Raw genomic sequence first — 15,451 nt, 5'->3', positions numbered from 1 at the left:
TTCGTTATTCTGGCACAAAGTGGAATTATGGAGTTAGGGAATTACGTCGGAGGTGGTGCCAAACAGAAAGGATTTTACACCTCAGCAGTTCTGCGACTTGTTCTGAGGCCATGTTTAAGCCAGAAGCAGATGAGGAAGATCTCAAAGGACAGACAAAGAGGAAGTGGATGAAAAACGAAGGCGACAGGTTATGTATGAAAACAACAGAAAACAGTGCACTTCAGTTTGTAGAAGAAAGCCTGCAGTTTGTGATGAACGGGTGAGGAATATGCATGTAAACAATGCTTAAAGCAGCGAGGGTCATGTGCGCCAACACTTACGCTCTCACTCATGGCCACAGGTCTTCACCAAAAGGCTCTCTGACATGAGAGTGCTCTGCTTCGGCTCTTACCTGTCTCTTCCTTGATGCTGGAGTGGGGATGGAAGCGGCACAAGCACAAGAGGGACCAGAGGGAGGTAAATTGGTGAGAAGAGGCAATGCCCATTTCAAAGGTCAAGAAGGAGAGATGGTGTGATGACGAGAGGAAGCAGGAGAAGGGAAGAGGAGGAGGAGGAGGAGAAGAAAAAGAAGGGGAAAAGAGGGCTTTTGTGTTGCATCCTCACAGGGGACTTGGGACACTTTGCACATGAGCACATCTGTTATGGAGCGTCCTCCTCATTCCCAAAGCAATGTCAACCTGATTAGCTCAGGGTTGAAAGAGGCAAATAACAATCTAAATTATTCTTCATCCTTTTAAGGCCATCAGTAAAGGAGGGACGCTGCGATGAAGACTAGTCTTAGAGAGCTGTAAGCCTTTTAGGAGATGCCTGCTTCACTATTGCTCCTCCTCTTAAATTACTTAAATGATATTTGCTGTAAATAGGATTCTCCCGCCTGCAGCCTGCAAGCCAGTGATGAAAAAAGGCCTTCCTTGCACTCAGTATCATACCACTCTACTTTGTTTTTATAGACAAACCCACATAGTAAACCTACAGCTCTTAAAGTAAAGCTAAAAACATTTTAAAGCAAAAAAATTGCAATAAATAAATAGAGACTTGAGCTGTTTATTGCGAACTATTTCAGCTTCTCTTTGTTTTTTTTATCATGTGAAACGAATAAATCTGGATTTTAAGTCACTGGTTGAACAAAACAAGAGATTTAAACCTTAATTTCTGTGATGACTCCTTTTTTACTATTTGCTGATGATTTTACACCAATAAATTAGCAACTGGAAGCAACTTTTAGCTGCAGCCTTGTCTTTGACTTTAAAGTAAACTGAGGGCAGTAAATAACAAAAACTTTGATGCATCCCACTTAAAGAGCTTCAAACTTGTATCTTCACACTACGATCGGGTTAAGAGGAGGCTTTTGTTTTTTTAAACCTGCATCTGGTAAACTGCAGGACATATAGAAGTAGCCGGTGGGGTGCGAGCCCAATCCAGCGTGGTGTGTATGAGTTGTGTGTGCACGTGTGGGGGGCTAGACACCCACATGTCATGCCTGACACATCAGCCTCGGCCCCCCAGGCTATCTGGCGCTAATGCTGCCTATGTCCCACTTTCTACCCCTTGCCCCTCAATGCCTCCTCTCCTCCTCCCCCACTCCTCACCCGTTTCTTCTGTCATAGAGGTATAATAACAATGGATCACAGCAGCGCTGCAGCACAGGCTCAATCACCACAGGATAACATCAGGTGATACGGGCTGCACAAAAGTATATCTTACCTCCACTGAACCTGAGCTAAACGGAGTTTATCTAGAAATGAGTTTATCTGGCCAAAGTATTAGTTCTTACTGTATTGCCCTGTTGTGGCCATATTTACAGAGCTGAGTGGGTACAGGTGGAAACAAGCAAATAATCATACAGCTAAAAGGCACCCCACCCCAGCCCACCACTCCCAGCACATTATTCTGGTGGAGCAGACAAATAGTGGAAGGAGGGACGTCAGGAAATAGTATTGCTTTGAAGTCCATAACTCTGTTCTGGAGGAAAGAAGCATCACAGTGTTATTCCTCATCCTCAGATATAAAGGAAAAAAAACATAATAACTTCTCGATAGCCTGGATCTCCACTGCCCTATACTAGCTCTCCCCCGTCGCCCGCCCACACCCCTGCCTCATCCACCATACACCCACTTCTCCTGCCTCAATCTTTGGTTTCAAAGGAAGCGAATCAGCCAGAAGGACAGAAGGTTATGCATTAGTACTGGTCATTGCTCAAAGAGCGAGCGTTATAAATAATAAAGGCTTGTGAAGGACACAGGGGCTCTGGGATGCATCTCTAGTTCACGCCACACAAGTCAAAGACAAGACTGTAATTTCTATTCCGAAAATGTGACCCTTGCAGCTTCAATTACATCTCAACAACACAAACCGTGTCCGTGCCAGGAGATGTGATGCCTCTTTGTTAGCTCTACATGAAAGGCTTAGAGATATTGGTTATGGAGTGGATGCAACACATGCATGGTTTGTTTTGTTTTTTTGAAAATTATTTGCCAACTTAAAGAACGTGGATAACTAAAATAAATGCATACTCAAATTCAATTTGTTTTCTCCCCAGATGCCCACCTATAGATCTTGTAATCTAGTCAATCTTCTCAACTTTAAGCCAACAAAGAATGGGGAAGAATTAAACTGGCAGATATTTTGAAGTTCTACATTTTGCTCAAAGTCATTTCTGCATAAACAAGCATCAGAAACGTGATGACCTTTGCTGCTGCTCGTAGCAAAAACAAGAAGTCCGCCTTGCGCTCATCCTCCCTCCCTGTCCTCCTCGCCATGCACTGATTGTGTTGCGCTAGCCACGGGCTCTGCGGGCACATTGGCCAATGTATTACACCTGCTTTACAGGCATGCATTAAGCTTGTTTTAGAGTTTGCGCAGACAGCTGAAATCCCCATAATGAGATCCACCTCCCGGGGAGAGACTTGTTCCCTGTCGGCCTCCTTTATCCACTCTTATTTACTCAGCGTGGCCCATTCAACGGCGGGTTTGCGCCACTTTATTACTTAACCTCACCACACAACGTTACGAGGCTCTCTGCATCAGCAAGCTGCCTTTCACACCATGCATCCCGCTCGCTAAGCTGATTACACAAAAATAATAAGAACCCGTGCCTCGAGCAGTGTGCGCTTGTGCACGCCCCTTTGTGTGATTATATGTGTGCATGAAAGAGATTTTTTTACACAACACAGTTGTTTTGTCTCATAGCTGCAAAATATATCTATCACCAAGTATGGAAGCATTCAGAGAAACAAGGTCCAATCTACAAATCCAGTTGAAAACATTATTCTGGGTTGTTTTCTAAGAATTCTTGAAGAGGATTCACCTCTGCTCGCTATTTATTCGTTTTAATTGTCATATTTTCACATGTCCACTACACTGAGAAACACTTTTCCATCAAAAGGACCTAAAATACATTTCAAAATGCCAACTTCAATTTCAGTGACAATTACAAGCATTTAACAATCAAGTAAAATTATGAATTTGGGGTAAAATATCGTCAAACTCAAAATATGTGAAGCTAACATCATGAAAAGGTTAAAGAGAAAATCTGATGAAACCTTTGGTTTGCAAAATGTGATTAAAATAGGAGTACTACAATATCTGTAATGACACAAATCAATAATCAGTGGATATGATTTCTTTCCTGGATTCAAATTAGATTTGTCTGAGGGGCTCTATGGATGGAAAACATGAATCAGAGAACTGTGAGATGCTTTCTTTGAGTTTCTTGGAGATAACAGATACATTAAAATTCTTTAAAAAGTAGTTAAAATGAAATTACATCAAATCGATATGTTTACCTGTGATGCTGTAAATAAGCAGAAAAAGTGTTCCGGAAGAAAAACATCCTTTTTAAAATATTTTCATGCTTAATTTAATTTCATTGCATTTACTAAATGTTTACTCATATTTGCCTCCTACCTGACTTGACGCCCTGTCAAAGAAGCTTCGAGTGTGGCTTCATTTTTTTTTAAAGTGTAAATGTTATTTTTGGAAATAGGCGTCCAAATTACAGCTCAGCGACTAGAATGGGAAAACATCTCAAGGAGAAATTACGATGTTCTTCCTTTTTACTTTAAAAGTGAACATATCAGAAATGGCACCGTTCAGTATGTTTTATAAGACAAAGTAACAACTTCCTGTGTTTCCTGTGTCTGCAAGTAGCAGCAACAGCTGCAACCATAACCAAGCTGGATGTGAATTCCCTACTCTAGTTTGGGATTATTCCTAAATCATCCCTTGCTGGGATCAACACTTGACTATAGGCTGCTTCACACTGACCTTATTAAAGTCTTTTTTAACATAAGAAGGTTACCCTCAGTTATGATGGCCAGTGTTGTTAATCGAGCAGATTGGACCTCTTTCAGTTAGCTGAGACTGTTTTGTTTTGGTTGATGTTTTTGAGTATAAGTGTTAAACTGTACAGAATAGAGCCCAAGTGATTTATCACAGATTTGCTGATTCTAGTTATCCAACAATGCCACTGTCTAACTAAAGTATACTGAAGTATACTATGATTTTCCTTTCTCAATATACATTTAAAGAAATGTTTCTATGAAAATCACATTTTTCAAAAGTCCACTAGTGGTCGGACTTTAGTCCAGATGAAATTAGCATCAGTAATCCAGAGTCCAATCTGATTATAGATGGGAACGAAAACACCCAACAGCACGCTGGAGCGTTACAGCAGACGTACCGTTCGGGTTGGACTTTCTGTTCCGAATGACCTCCAGCGCTGGGAATCAATGAAGATTCGTTTTGTTCTTTTGGGGAGGGGGGCGTGCCTCTAGGTGACCTTTGTGAAAATGTTCCACCATTTTGCCAGAATCCGTATAAGTGCAGACCATTTCATGTAGACAGTAAGTGTATGAAATGAGTGCTCCTGTCGTTCCAGCCTGGCTCTCTTTGACAGCATGATGATAGAAGCGTCACATCCTTGGGAGAGTAAATGCAAACTGACAAGAGATGAGCCTTTGGTTGCTGAATATAATACCGAATTGTGCTCTGAGTGTCTTATTATCTTGTCTGTTGATGTCTGAAAGGGGGAGATTTGCTTGAGAAGAGAAGACAGAAACTGTACGCATCCAACACCATCTCGTCCTCTGGAAAAAAAAAAAAGATTGCTTGCCCTACTAACCACAGCTTTCCCACCTAATGTCCACTTCTACTTGGAATAAATACAAGGCAGCAGGATGTTTGTGGTGCCTCGTAGCCCCTGTTACCTGAAGTGGAAGACTATTTGCACAGGCAAGCTTTTAGGAGGAGAACGACCCTTTCACAACTGCAGTAAGCATGTGGTGGGTGTAGAAGATGGACAATTTACTGTAGACAAACATGACCGCTACTGTCATTGTCTCCCCCTGACTTCTTCTGGCACAAACTCTTTTAAACACTATTAAGGCTACAATGAAAAAGTCATACACGAGGCCTACGGGAAAGAAAAGTTAGCTTTTTGTCGTCCTTACAAATATAAAAACACATAAATGGCACATGTAACCACATCTCAGTGCAGACGCTCATTAATATTGATACTCAGCAAAAGCTGTTTGCTATCAACAGTCCTCCCCCCACCCCCACCCCCCCCAAAAAACAGCAAACAAACAAAAAAAACATCTTGTATAACCTGGAGTCTGTCACTATATTTCAAACTGTTTGAATCATGAATCGAAAGACTCGGTTAAATTACAGGGGAACAAATGAAGTCTCAACATGATTTACATTCCCTTGAAACTATTAGTGCGCCGTCTATTCGTGCACGTCTGTCAATCAAAAAACTGGAGCAATTCTGTCAGGGATTTTTTCAAAATAAGAGGCGTAAAACAGAACAAAGTCGTATTTTCTTCTTGTGAATGTGAGGAATGAAAGTATGCCATTATCTCGCTTCCTCGCCACACAGAGTTGAAACACATAAAGAAAAGCATTGGAAAATATAAGGCTGAGTTTAAAGGCCTGTCTCAAGGTTGGAGCATTTATAATCATAATACATAATACATAATACAATCTCTCTGCAGCCACGAGAGTTCCCTGCAAACACGGGTATAAGCAAATGTAGCTCATAATGACAACAAAAGCTGTAGTTGTTAATTACTGGTGAAGATCTTTCTCTCTTTAAACTATTCATCCACTCAAAATTGGTCAAATTTGTCACCTTTTAAGGAATTAAGTTAAACAGTCTAGTTTATTTAAACCTTTCTGGGCACACGTGTTAGACTAAGATGACTTGGGAGAAGCATCAGAGATGTTGTTATGAATCTTAATGGCAAATACCAAAAAAGAATTACTTAAAAACTAAAAAATACCAAAAAGTTACATTTGCAGGAGCATAAATTACCACCACACCATGCCTTTCCTTTTCAGTCCTGAAGCGTTTCAAGAAAGAAAGATGCTGATTCTCTTCTTCCTCTCCAACCCCTCACCCCTACCCTCACCCCCACTCTTTCCACTTTCTTCCTCACAGCAGAGGACATGACTATGCCACTTCTCCTCGCCATTCCCTGACAGGTCGTGTGGGCAGCGGTTCCCAAACTCAACCTGCTGCTGGCACAGCCCAGGGCTCTGCCACCGGGCAGAGAGGAAACGTCTCCTCGAAATTCACAAGTTAAAGAAGAGCGGCTCCGACTAGACACATGTCCGATGATGACAGACCGTCAGCAAACATCAAGCAGTGCTCCAGGAATTACTGGATCTATGCATGTTTTTCTAAGCATTTGCTCCATTAACAAAGCAAATTAATAGCATCAAATAAATATAAAAAAAAAAAAAACTAGCAATGCATCTGCTTATATTTTGGTGTACACACGTGAGAGAAAAAGACAAATAAAAAGCAGTGAGAGGACTCAGAACTGATCAGAAAGGAAGAAAAAAGGAGAAACTTGATGCTTATTAAACCAAATTGCAACACTTTTGAGACAAATCCTGCAGAACGCAGTCCTTGTTTAGAAGACTAGCCTCGGGTTATTCTTGAAATAAGGATTTAAAAGACAACCGAACTCTCTCAGATTGGGTCTGAGAGTAAAATTTGGCTCGCCCTCCTCTAAATTCATATTTTGCTTCATTCACAAATATTTGGCAACATCACTCTATAGGCATGCTGTTATACTTTCTTCCACACCCCCCTCCAACACTCACACACACACATTCAGATAGAGACGCACATATTCAACATATTAACGCCTCTTATTAAAAAAAGTTGCACTGTTTACTGCACCAGAAAAAGCAATTACATATCAAAATCACTCACACACAAAACCCACTTCCACAAATACAGAGACAGCCTAACTTCCAGACCATCAAAAGCTGAGGAGAAGTTTGAATACATATTCAGTGCCAACATCTGAAGCCATTAGAGGAGAATTTTGTCACTTGCTTTCTTCCACATCAAGAAAAAGGAAAAAGAAAGAATATAATAAACTAATATTAAAATAAAGATAAAAAGGTCAAATGCTAAGATGATGACATAATCAGCTTTTTAAATCCTTCAGATGTCTTTCTAGAACATTTTAAAAGGTCTTTTGCAAAAAAAGAATCAAGCAGAATAAATAAACTCCATAATATAATAATTTAATATGTGAAGATGGATAAAACTCACAAATATGGATAAAAGTACATAATTCTCATTGAATTCTGTAATCTCAATTTGCCTCTGTGTGACAGAAAAAATAATAATAGATCTTCAAATATTCAGATAATAAAAGCAATGATGAAAAACAAACGTTTAGAGCTAATTTTCATTTTTTCATTACAAATTATAATTAGAAAACTAGCTAAAATGATTATTTCTGTCATTATGCTTATTGATTTATGACGAGGCTTGGTGATTGAGTTTTTTTTTTTAAAAGCACACACTTATCTAAACACAGCCCAAACAGTCTCAACACTCAATTAATGAGATAACTGCAGAAATAATGAGCATGCTGACTGAGAAATTGTCTAATTTTGAACACAATTCCCAACTTCTAGACTAAAAACAAGCAGCATTAAAAAAAATAGAGGTCTCAGCAATTATGCAGATGCTAGATTTTATATGTGATGTGCTAAGAATTAATACAATAATTTTGGGAAGAATGCATGTTATAATTAGGATCAGTTGCATAAAATTCATCATTGTTTAAATTATAAATAATCAAGAGTTTCTCCATTTAGATTAAAGATGAACTGTATTACATTATCAGACACTCTCAGAGATGTGAAGTTGGAGTGAAAGCAAAAAATATTCTAACTGGAAAAAATTAGTCAGTTTGAGATCAACTTTTTAATTGACTTTATAATAGAAGAGACCCATAAAATGCTGCTTTCATAAAATACACAACAATATTAAATACTTTTTCCCTCCAATCATAACTTATTCAGGACTAACATGCAATAAAATAAAAATATACTGCAGCTTAAATACTTGTGCACATTTTCTGAAGTCTGTAGGTGAATGAATTCTATTAACACTAATTTAACCATTAACAAATCTAAGCACTTGCTCGTTGCTGCACTTAGTTTGCCGCTGCTGACACCTGTCCCAGCACTGGAAGCCCTCTGCTTGTACCAGTTCTCACCCAGACCTCATCCAGCAGCTTTGTGGAGGAGAACGGACGGACGTGAGGTGTAAGTTGACTTACCGTAAAGCTTGTTGGGAGTGCCCTCTCTGTCCGTGGCCTCGGAGGGCAGGAGCAGGGGCTCGTCGTTCAGATCGCTGTCTGGGGTGGCCGCTTTGTCGTCCGCCCGGAGTTCTGCCACGCTCATGTCGCTGCGCAGGGAGAGCAGCGGCTTGCTCAGCTGCCCTGTAATCATCGGATCCTAGAGGGAGCTGAAAGCCCAGGTGGGAAACAGGGAGGAGAGGGGGGGGGAAAAAAAGAGAAAATGCCCCTGGTTAGATGTGCTTCGTGGTCTCACCCTCACCGGCTCCTTCTCTATGCCTCTACTCACTCTCTCTCTACCCAGCTTCTCCTTTCTATGGCTCACTCATCACTCTCCCTCTCTCTCCTGCTCCCTCCCTCTCCAGCTCTCTCTTTTATCTGAGGCTGGTGCTACCCCGCTGATACTGCCGGCTGCTGCCTGGTGAAGAACTGTTACGGATCGCGTGGCTTTGCCATTATACCCTGCAGTCCTAAAACAGTGATACATCCATCTCCAAGGGCTCATTACTACCTGACATGTGCCTCATCTTCAGCAAACACTAAGCTGACAGCAGTCTACAAAGAGGTCCATGGACTGTGCGCTGATAAATAAATGAAATAAATCTAATTCTACATCTAAAAGGAACATATGAGCGACAGTACACACCGCTGATTATATCAATTTTCACATAGTTTGCGACAACAGATGAGATTAAGGGTGACACCGCGCAGCAGAGTGGGACAACGTGAACTTAAGGCCTGATCTAAACAAGAGATGAAGTCGCCGATGTTCCCAAATTTTTATCCCAATTATTATCTTTTCTTTTTCTTTTGTCAACACTTCAAAACAAAAATGAGAAGCATCAACGTGACGCGATTAAAGTATTAGCCTAAACTGAGGAAAATACACAGTGTGCTAAAAATACATAATTTAGCAGCAGCACTTGCGCCTATTTAAGTCTGTTTTTTGTTTTCATTTTATGGAAAACTTTCTTAAAAAGGAAAAACTTCTCTTACCAAGACAAAGCTCCAGCAGAAAAGATGGGAAAAAGTGTTTAATGAAAGTCCAAATGTTGAAAAGAGTCAAAGCAGCAGCTAAAACCTGCTAAAACCACCACAGCACAGGGACTGGCTATTGCATGCTTTCTACTGAACCAGAAGCAGCCTCCTCAACCTTCCTGCATTTGAATGGCCACCACAGGTTCAAGCCTGAGGTAGCTTCCTAAGACAAACCCTGGAGATGTCACCTCCTCCCTCCCTCTCTCTCCCTCTCTTGTTCACACACACACACACACACTCTCCCTCCCTCTCTGTCCCTTCCTCCTTGTGTCTTCGCACTGGAAAGCTCCTCAGACAGCGTTCATCCCACCTCAGGCTCTGAGGCGCAGACACGGAGCAGCAGGACTACGGCCTTCTTTCTTATTTATGAATCGAGTACAACCTAAATACGTCTGAGCAAAGGACAGGTGACCATGCGGCTCATACAGGCGCAGAAAAGGAAAAAAAGAAAAAGAAGGGTGAGCCTTATCTCGCCCCCTGCACCCATCAGCAACCCCCACAACGTCTATTAGGGTGGTCAATGAATTCCTACCCAGAGGGGCCTTTTTAATGTGCTCATCACGAGAATCTGCCCTCTTTGATATGACACATGATAATCTATGAAAATGTTAATCAATAGGGGTAGTTTAGGCTGTCGTTAAAAAAACGTGAGCCGACTGGTCAATACTCATATCCCCGGTAACAATGTCACTAGTCATCAGGGCTTCATTTGTGCAGCACTTAAATGTGGGACACTGCGCATCAATGCACCTCTCGGCCCGCCGAGGTAAACACATTTTCCCCTCTGTCTGAGCTTGGCCGCACTCTGCATGCATGTGGGTCCACCCCCCCAACCTCCACCTCCTAGCTCCTCTCCTTTGAGTTGCTTGATAGGTCCACTGGAGGGCAAAATTAATACCTAATTGAATCTTGCAGTCATCAAAATAATCAATAGTTTTTTATTATTTATTCTTCACAGTCTGTTGACTGTTTGAAAGCTCAGAGGGACAGCGGAGAGCACAGGCAGCCCTGAAATTTCTACCGTTTCACAATGTAATTTTCACTGGGGCATGAGAGTTTGCAAGACCTATAAAAAATGAGAGCAGTGGTTTTTGTTAGGAGGTGGGGGGGGGGGGGGGGGGGGGGGGGGGAAATAAAAGGAAAAATGGGAATCTTTGCCCCAGCAGCTACGATGAAAAATAGAATAAACAAGCTACTGACACTTCAGAGAAGGGCAGGGTCCTTTCTGTCCATCCCTCCATCTTTTTCCCTTTCCCTTTTTCTCCTTATTTCATCATATCAGGAGTGTGGCGCTACCTCTCTAATGCTGGCATTTCTCTTCCTGACAGACTCCAAACAAGTGCTGGGAATGAGATCAGAGCTCTAATCTTCCCCTGGCCTCTGAGGCTCCAGGATAAGGGGGCAACACATCTCTCACCATCTCACACAGCTGTTAATTACTTCAAAACAGCCAGCTTTGCTTTATTGCAGTCACTCCAACCAAAGTGCATGTTTTTGACTCGTTTAAGCTGAGTGAGTAATGAGATAACGCTAATCTTGTTACAATAATACGTACTAAAAAAAGGGATATTTAAAAAGTTGACATCAGAAATTGCATTGCTGCTTCTAAGGATGTAACGGATTATCTTCATTATTATAAGTAGCTCTGAGACCTGTGATTAGCAATAACGTGAGCTACTGATGGCAAGAGCAGACATGGACAGACTGGAGAAGGTTTGTCTCCTCACCCAGTCTGGCCTCGGCTCGGGAACAGGTCGCAGAAACAAGAAAAAGCACTTGATGCCCTGCTCTTCGCCTCACGCTCACCAAAAGCCCTCAGTGGGTGGAGAATCGGTGGTTAGCAGAGCGTCCCGAGTGTCATCAGATATCCAAGCTTAGAGCTGGTGGTTTTACCAGTGCCGTTCCAGTGTGAGACGTCACTGGGTGGCGGTCTTCAGCATGTGATCGAACACTCAAGGTGAACACTCCTGGTTCACAAAGAAAGAAAAGATAAATAAATAACACCCTGTGTAACTGTCATGGCATCATTTTATATTAATAAATGATCTCCGGTAGTTTTAAAGTATACCAAATTATATGTGACTCCAAAACCGCATTATTTTCTTATCAACAGCGGAAAAAAGCAACAAATGAAGATGTTTCAGAAACAGGAATAGTGTCAAATTAAAACTGAACAAAAAAGATGTTACATAGTTACTGTGTAATGACATAAACAAAGGTAGAAAGTCCATTTGAAAAGCAGCTGTCTGATGGTAGATTAGTTTGATTAGTTCAGCAAAAATTTGCTGATCAGAATTTTTAAATGTAAGAATTGTATCCTTTTGTTTGCTATACACAGATTCTGAGACATTTCAAATGTTCAACATGTGCATGTATTTAAAAAGCTAGGGGTCGCCACAGCAGGTAGCTCCTTTTTACGCCGGATGCTCTTCCAGTCACAACACCAAAGAGGTTTGTGTCTCCTCCTGGGATTAAACTGGGTCTCTTTCACTTATTAGGTGAACGTGTAATATACCCCACTGTGGGACCACTCAGTATTTCCTTGCAATTAGTGATTATTTTAATATTAAAGGAAATAAGTTAGAGATATTAGAGATAAACTGATGATGAAAATGATCATTAGTGGCAGCCACATGTCTCAAAACAAACTTTTCTCTCACAAAACCAGCCTTATGAAGTGAGACTGAAAAAACCCTGGAGATTAAATATTCTGTAATCTTCTGAAGCTTCTTTGTTTTTTTAAAAGTTGCATTGTGGAAGAAAAGTGCAAAAGAACCACACAGTCTGTTGAAACTTTAACAACTATGGTTAATTTTGTACATATATAAATATTTAACCTCCTGAGACCCGAGCTCTTGTTTGGGATGCATTTTTAATTTCTCCTAGCTATTTGGGATTAGTTGAACCAGAAAAGTATAAAATCTAAATATTATGTTTGAACAATGGGCACACGCTACTTAAAAAATTACAAAACACTTTATTGAGCAGCATTACGAAGAATATTCAAGAGGTTAAAACATGTTTAGAGTAATTATTAGGTGTGGAATTAAAGCACAGTTCAATAGCTTCAAATGATCTCCAACATACTGGAGGCATATGCAGGGTGATTTCAACCTGGGACAGGCTGCAGGACACCAGCCTGCTCTGAAAAACGCACGACAGAATGAGGTTTATAATCCACCCGAAAGACAAAATTCTCTTTCATGCTTTCTTTGTCCTTAAACATTAATGTAACGTCAAACCATCAGCTCGCTCTGTAAGTTAACACGACTTTCCGAGGTGACAAATGTTCTCCAATCTCTGAGAAATCACACACAACAGCTTCATTTGCTGCTATGAGTGACGTAAAAGGCACGTAAATACTTTAAGTATCTGATTTTTCTTTGGACCTGTGTAATGCAAACAGACACATACGCTCAGATTAATAACGCCTGATATCGGCGAGTATTCATCTGCTTTAAGATTAAAATAAGGTTTCTTTAACATTTTGTAAATCATTTTATTTTCCACCTTAAATGAAACATATAATGTCTACACTGAAATAATGTATCGACACTTTTTGAAGCGATCATTATATATTTTATGAATATGTGGATGTGCTGTGATGGCCGAGCATATGGAGATGTGTAATGTGGTTTGTTAGGTGATGATTTGTCTCCCCCTTAGGGTTATTAACCAAACTGTTCTTCTGTCTATGCTTTCACTTCATGCCTTTGTGCATCTAAATCTCAACAAGTGCTGTTAATAGTGTTAAATTACTCTCGGAAAAATGCAGCCAATTTGTATTATTTTATCTGCAGCTGATCTAACAGACTGTTATCGGGACTCGTGGGGTCAGGGGTGTAAATATCTGAGACTTGAGATGATTTTTCTTTTCGCGCTCGTTAATATGATCAACAGTTATCCCTCTCTCCTCCACTAAAGCTAAAACGCTCCCCAGCGGACGGTCGGCGGGTCAGTGAAGGCTGAGGACTATCAAAGCAGTGTATTAAAAGGAGCTCTTTGAAGCTTGTAAACCACAGTGCCCAGCAGGTCCACAACAGATAGACGCCTCTGATTGGTCAGGTGTGTGTGTGTGTGTGTGTGTGTGTTTTCTGCTGGATCGATCCACCGAGCTGACATTCTGGAGCATCAAAGCTTTCGGTGCACTAATCTGACTCCTCCTATGAGGGCGAGGGTTGTTTTTACTATTTTACTTTTTTGTCCATGAGGTGCTTAAACTTTAGATGGGGCTCTTGCATGTTGCATGATGGGAGAGCGGGCAAAGCATATGTTTTGGAGGTTTGAAAGGGAATGAAAACAAATCAAGCTTGGATACTGTATTTATCGAGTGATAAATAATGCAAAACTATAGAGAGAGAGATGGAGAGAGAAACAGAGAATCACAGGGCCATCCATTGGGCGTACCACTGGCAGCAGCAGAGGAGCGACACCGCAGAGATTCACACACTGCTGCTCCTCAAAGTCAGTTTCCCCTCACACTGTCTCTGGAGACCTGCGCCACATACACACTCATGAAAGGTGTGAAAATCTGATTTCCCAAAAAGGATCGGTAATTCTCTGTGAGGGTGGAAGCCGCAATCAATAAATCATTGCTAAGCAGATTGTAAAGAAAAAAAAATTATTCCCCCTTGGTATCAGTGCATTAGGATTCTCCTGAGGATGGATGAGGCAAGACAGGGGTGTGAGACAATCTCAATAAAGAAGAGGCAAATCATACCTTTGGCATTCATCTGGACTCAGGCAAGCAGCTGTCAGCAGAGTGACGGAGGACCGGGCGAGTCGACCAATATCCGAAGCCACCATGTTCAGAGAAGTCTGCAAATATATAAAACAAATAGCCTAATTATTACTGGAAGTCTTGCTGACTGTGTTTGCTTTATTAGTGAATGCACATTCCTTTATTAAGGCAGGCATAGGAAACAACCTCAGAAAAGTACTGTACTTTTAATTGTATATAAATCTACCACAGATTTTACTTCAAAAAGAGGCACAATAAATACTTTCAGCTGCTATTTCTCATCATAATAACGCACAATCTGGATGCAATTACTGCTTATTACCAAGTGGACAAAGTATTCATATTCTTTACCATCAAGAGTAAAGATGCACCCATATACATATTTAGCTTCCTTCCTACAACTGTAACACTGCTAAACACCATGTGACAGTAATTATGTACAACCCTCATGTGCAATATTCCACTACCCAATTCCACATCCCATAACTCGGGACATACCTCACTGTGTACATTTTATAATATGTAAAATAACTCATGTAAAGTGCACTTTTGTACTGCTCAGCTTCACACAATTACAACCCTAAGGCATATACATTACACAGACAGATGCACAGCCTGTAAATAAATAACTCATGTTCAGTCCAACCATGCAATATTAAGTCCCAATACTTTTTACTCTTTAATGCTTGTCAGTAAATGTTGTATTTTATATTTATAATATTTATATTATGTATTTATGTAAAATGTTTATTTTATCTAAGCTTTTTTTCACCATCTTAGCAAGTATTACCTGATTTCGTTATGTTTGCTTAATGATAATAAAGTGTCTTGAATCTTCAATGCAGTCTTGGCAGTAAAATGCATATTTAAAGTATCAAAATATATATAATTATAATTTAATATTCTTCTGAAACCAGGGGACTCAAACAATAGCTGAAGGGTTAATTTAGCCACTACGTTCAGACAAATCTGGACATACTTAAATCGAATAGTCTTAATCATTTCAGTTAGTGTTGTTTGTCCTGTTTTATTCAAATTGTCTTAATTAAGACAAAGAGAG

At 40.5% G+C, this 15,451-nt stretch overlaps 1 protein-coding gene across 2 annotated transcripts in view; it reads right to left on the bottom strand.

Moving 5' to 3' along the window:
* pou6f2 (POU class 6 homeobox 2) overlaps positions 1–15,451 on the bottom strand; it is a 101,720-nt gene that overhangs the window by 62,110 nt on the left and 24,159 nt on the right. The window contains exons 3-5 of one of the 2 annotated variants that reach the window (XM_004551996.5): positions 14,371–14,468; positions 11,457–11,617; positions 8,595–8,782 (exon numbers count right to left, since the gene is read on the bottom strand). In XM_004551996.5, coding sequence (XP_004552053.1) covers positions 8,595–8,766 — 172 coding nt within the window. In that variant the 5' untranslated portion in view covers positions 8,767–8,782; positions 11,457–11,617; positions 14,371–14,468. Of the gene's footprint in view, positions 1–8,594; positions 8,783–9,608; positions 9,798–11,456; positions 11,618–14,370; positions 14,469–15,451 lie in introns of those variants that run through there. The other variant, XM_004551995.5, reaches the window with a different exon arrangement.

This window comes from Maylandia zebra, linkage group LG9 (genome assembly GCF_041146795.1).
Source record: "Maylandia zebra isolate NMK-2024a linkage group LG9, Mzebra_GT3a, whole genome shotgun sequence".
Taxonomy (NCBI): domain Eukaryota; kingdom Metazoa; phylum Chordata; class Actinopteri; order Cichliformes; family Cichlidae; genus Maylandia; species Maylandia zebra.
This window is presented reverse-complemented; position numbering and strand designations above follow the sequence as displayed.